We start from the raw sequence: 3,547 nt of genomic DNA on the forward strand, positions 1-3,547 counted from the left end.
GGGGGGGGGGGGGGGGGGGGGGCGGCTACCAACCATCGACGAGATATTTACCTCAAATCAGTTGAAAGCATTCCGAGAGTTGCAAAAAGCAGTGTGTTATATAACAATACTGCATTATTATTGTCACTTTAGCATTCTATCCCATATTTACATCTGATATTTCATAAACAAACTTATTTCCCAATCTTACAACGTTGTATCTTACAATTCCCCCTTGTATTAGTAGCTGCTTCCGTGTACTATCGATCCAGTATTTGGTGGGCATTATGTTGTGTATCTATCAGGGGAATTAGGTGGGTAGTGGTGGTGTGGGTGGCTAATATTCTATGATAAGTCCTCCCGTAGGGGCTCTATGGGGAATTCCCTTTCTTCGCTTGGCAGCAGGAGGCGGCGTTGACAGACTGAAGCTAACAACACCATTCAGCCGCCCGTACGAGTCTTCGGAGTCTGATGAGGCCATTGCAACCCCTTTCTTCGTCTTCGATGTCCCAACCATCTGAAATCAGAAATCACAAATTTAAAACTCGAAAACACAATTTCAGAGTTCCACAAATTGGATCTCTTAATGATCTTGAATTCCCACTAATTCATATTTTAAACTTATGAAAGATAAATCGAATTCCTTAATCTTCACAAGACTCAAAACCGAATATAACATGAATAGTGCACCTCATTTAATACCGATTTATTAACATTAACAATTGTCAAACAAATTCAATTCATCATTGACATTTGCACAAACAGTTATTTGATCGTATACGGGCCAATCCATTGGTACCTTGCAACCAAGAGAGCAGAATCTGAAGGAGTCGAGAAGGCTCCGTTCGCAGACTTCGCAAGAGTTCGTTACGCCTTTACCGGGCCTTGGCTGTGGCCTCTCATTCAGGAAGACAACCTTCGCGCTGTTGATTACGTATGTTTGAACAGAGCTTATGTCTAGATACTTCTGAATTTCGGAAACTCTGATAACATCATGGTATGAGGACCTCCTTATCTGTATTTAAAAAAAAATAAAAAAAAATTGATGAATTTGATTAACAATGTAAGATGAATCATTGGGAAATAAATGCCATTTTACAAGTCAACGCAGTGATGGAAAATACTCATAATTTGATTTGAGAGAGAAATATTGATTCAAAAGGGAAATTTATAGGTACACGAAAGGGTTTGATGCTGAAAAAAACAGAGGATTTTTTAGAACAAATCTCCATTTTAAAAAGGAAAAGAGAAGAAAAAAGGTTAATGAAAATAGACCTGAATTCCACGATGATCCTTGTGATAAGCCAAACAGAGTGAACAGAGAGGGCCATTCATGCAGTCCAAGCAGTACATATTGCATTCACTTTTGTGGGAATCAGCGTGAAACTTGCACTGAACAAAGAAACGTTCCTTCAACAAAGGTTTCAGCCATGGCGGCCACCTGTTGTCCTCCTCATTAGGCCCTCCAGCCCCCTATGAACAAAGGAAAACCCAACAAAAATGTGCATAAACAAACCAAAAAAGGTTATAAATAATATCTGAGAAAAGCAGAGGAGTCCACTAAAGGGAAACCAATAAAAATGTGGAAAAACAAACCCAAAAACTCGAATTTCTACTAAGAACTAGTACCGAGATTCGTCTATTCTTGGGCTTGATTTCACGGACACCGGATTCTTGATTATCAATCGCCAGCTTTACTGATTTAAACGAAACAAAGTACACAAAATGCTTTCCAAGGCAGTTTTTTGTGGGTTTTTCTTGGCAAGAACACTAGCTTATAAGGAAGAGAAATTGAAAAGTTTTACTGTGGGAACTTTGAGAAAGTGGAAGCGGTGAGAGAGAGTAGTAGAGCGATGGATTTTCGGGTGGAGTGGGTCGGGGTCGTTCTCATCCTTTCAAAGTCATACAAAAACAAAAGGCCGAACCTAGCTCCGAAGCAGACCCTAAAGATACGTTAGATGCAAGGAACGGACCTCCATCTCTCCTTTTACTTTTGAATTCCTGCTCTTTCTTCCGTTTCATTTTCATGTGTTAAATATTCTTGCTTCAGTTTTATTAACTTATAATATTTTATTCTTTATTGGCCTAAGATATATTATTGATGCCTTCTATTTGTAGATTAAGAGGTGTTTGACACCTATTTTTATGAGAAAATGAATTTTAAAATAATAGATTGATGAAAAATATATGAATGGAAAATAAGGAAAAAAAAATTATTTACATATAATATTATTTTAATAAAAAATATGTGGCTAAAAAGAAGAGAAAAAAAACGTATTTTGATAAAAATGAAAAAAATATATATTTTGATAAAAATGAAAATCAAACGGGCCTTAACAATTCTCCATTTGGTAATTAACATTTTCTTTAGGGAAAATTTAAAATTAATTATCATGCATTCCAAAATTAAGAAAACAAGTTTCAAACTTAAAAAATCAAAATTTTTACTAAAATTTATTTATTTATTAATTAAATATATTTAGGTCACATATCTATACAGTTTGATCAAAATTAATGATTTATTTAGTCATTTATTATTTTTTGATCACAAATTAGAAATTTTATATCACAAATTATTTTACGATCACAATTCAAAAATTTTATATGTCACAGTTTATTCGTCATTCACAAATAAAAAACTTAATTAGTCACGGATTAATTTTTAATCACAACTTATCAATTTATTGGTCACAACTTATTTTTCAATCACAAATAAACAATTTTATAGATCACATTATTTTTGGATCACAAATCTAAAATTTCATTGGTCACAGAATCAAAATTTTTATTGGTCACAACTCATTTACTCATTACAAATTATTAAATTATTTGGTCACTGATGTTACTAAATTGGATATCCCGAGGACGTTATACCTCGAAGACTTCCATAAGCTTAATCTTTACATTCTGGTTGTGGAGTCCTCGGGGCTTTGTTGCCCTCGGGGGTTTGTTGTCCTCTAGATACATACTTTGAGGACTTGACACTCACCCCATGGGTTACGTCCATTAGAGTCCTCGAGACATGGTCCTCGGTTCAAGGCTCTCAGGGACATTCTCAAGGGGCATATGATTTCCCAACAAAAGTCTCACCTCCTAAGGGACTACCTCAACTATCTTACCTCAAACGTGATTGCTCTTGTGATTATAATTCTAATAGGATTCTATTGGAAAACAATATCCCGCTTATTCAATCCCATTAGGAATGTATTACTTATCTCTATAAATACAAATCATCGAAACATCATTCAGGTATGTTCTTTATTATTTTCAATTTATAGCCTCACACACAAATTCCTTTTCTGATTTAAGCATCGGAGGGGCGACGAGAACATACCTCGTTGCCTTTGTTTCAGGTTTCGAAAGACTACGATTGTGCTCATTCAAAGTCCTCAAACTTGGGAAATCAGCAAGTGCGGATTTTTGGTAGCATCATTGGTACCGTCTGTGGGAAGGGCTACCAAAAGTCATGGTTAACACACGATCAAGTCTTTCTCTGGCAAGCTCATCCGTTCCCAACCCTTATCCTCTTGAAGGTCAACTTGTTCCTCAAGAAGAGTCGTTAGAAATA

The 3,547-nt window shown here is 35.8% G+C and overlaps 1 protein-coding gene across 2 annotated transcripts; it reads right to left on the reverse strand.

The window, feature by feature from the left end:
- Positions 1-76: 76 nt before the first annotated feature.
- Positions 77-1,882, reverse strand: LOC111387581 (uncharacterized protein At3g50808-like). 2 transcript variants are annotated; one of them, XM_023012158.1, is made up of 4 exons: positions 1,576-1,882; positions 1,255-1,452; positions 779-994; positions 77-496 (listed from the first exon to the last, which is right to left on the reverse strand). In XM_023012158.1, the coding sequence occupies exons 2-4, from the start codon at positions 1,330-1,332 to the stop codon at positions 317-319; spliced, it is 474 nt and encodes a 157-aa protein (XP_022867926.1). In that variant the 5' UTR covers positions 1,333-1,452; positions 1,576-1,882; the 3' UTR covers positions 77-316. The 2 variants fall into 2 exon arrangements, with proteins under 2 accessions (XP_022867926.1, XP_022867925.1); XM_023012157.1 differs by having other exon boundaries at positions 1,609-1,879.
- Positions 1,883-3,547: the final 1,665 nt, after the last annotated feature.

Source organism: Olea europaea, unplaced genomic scaffold (assembly GCF_002742605.1).
Source record: "Olea europaea var. sylvestris unplaced genomic scaffold, O_europaea_v1 scaffold4090, whole genome shotgun sequence".
Lineage (NCBI taxonomy): Eukaryota > Viridiplantae > Streptophyta > Magnoliopsida > Lamiales > Oleaceae > Olea > Olea europaea.

Coding starts and splice junctions, on each gene's coding strand:
- LOC111387581 (XM_023012158.1), bottom strand. CDS start 1,332: ATGTACTGCTTGGACTGCATGAATGGCCCTCTCTGTTCACTCTGTTTG. Junction 995..1,254: donor AGGATCATCGTGGAATTCAG/GTCTATTTTCAT, acceptor TTTTAAATACAG/ATAAGGAGGTCCTCATACCA. Junction 497..778: donor TCTGCTCTCTTGGTTGCAAG/GTACCAATGGAT, acceptor TTCTGATTTCAG/ATGGTTGGGACATCGAAGAC.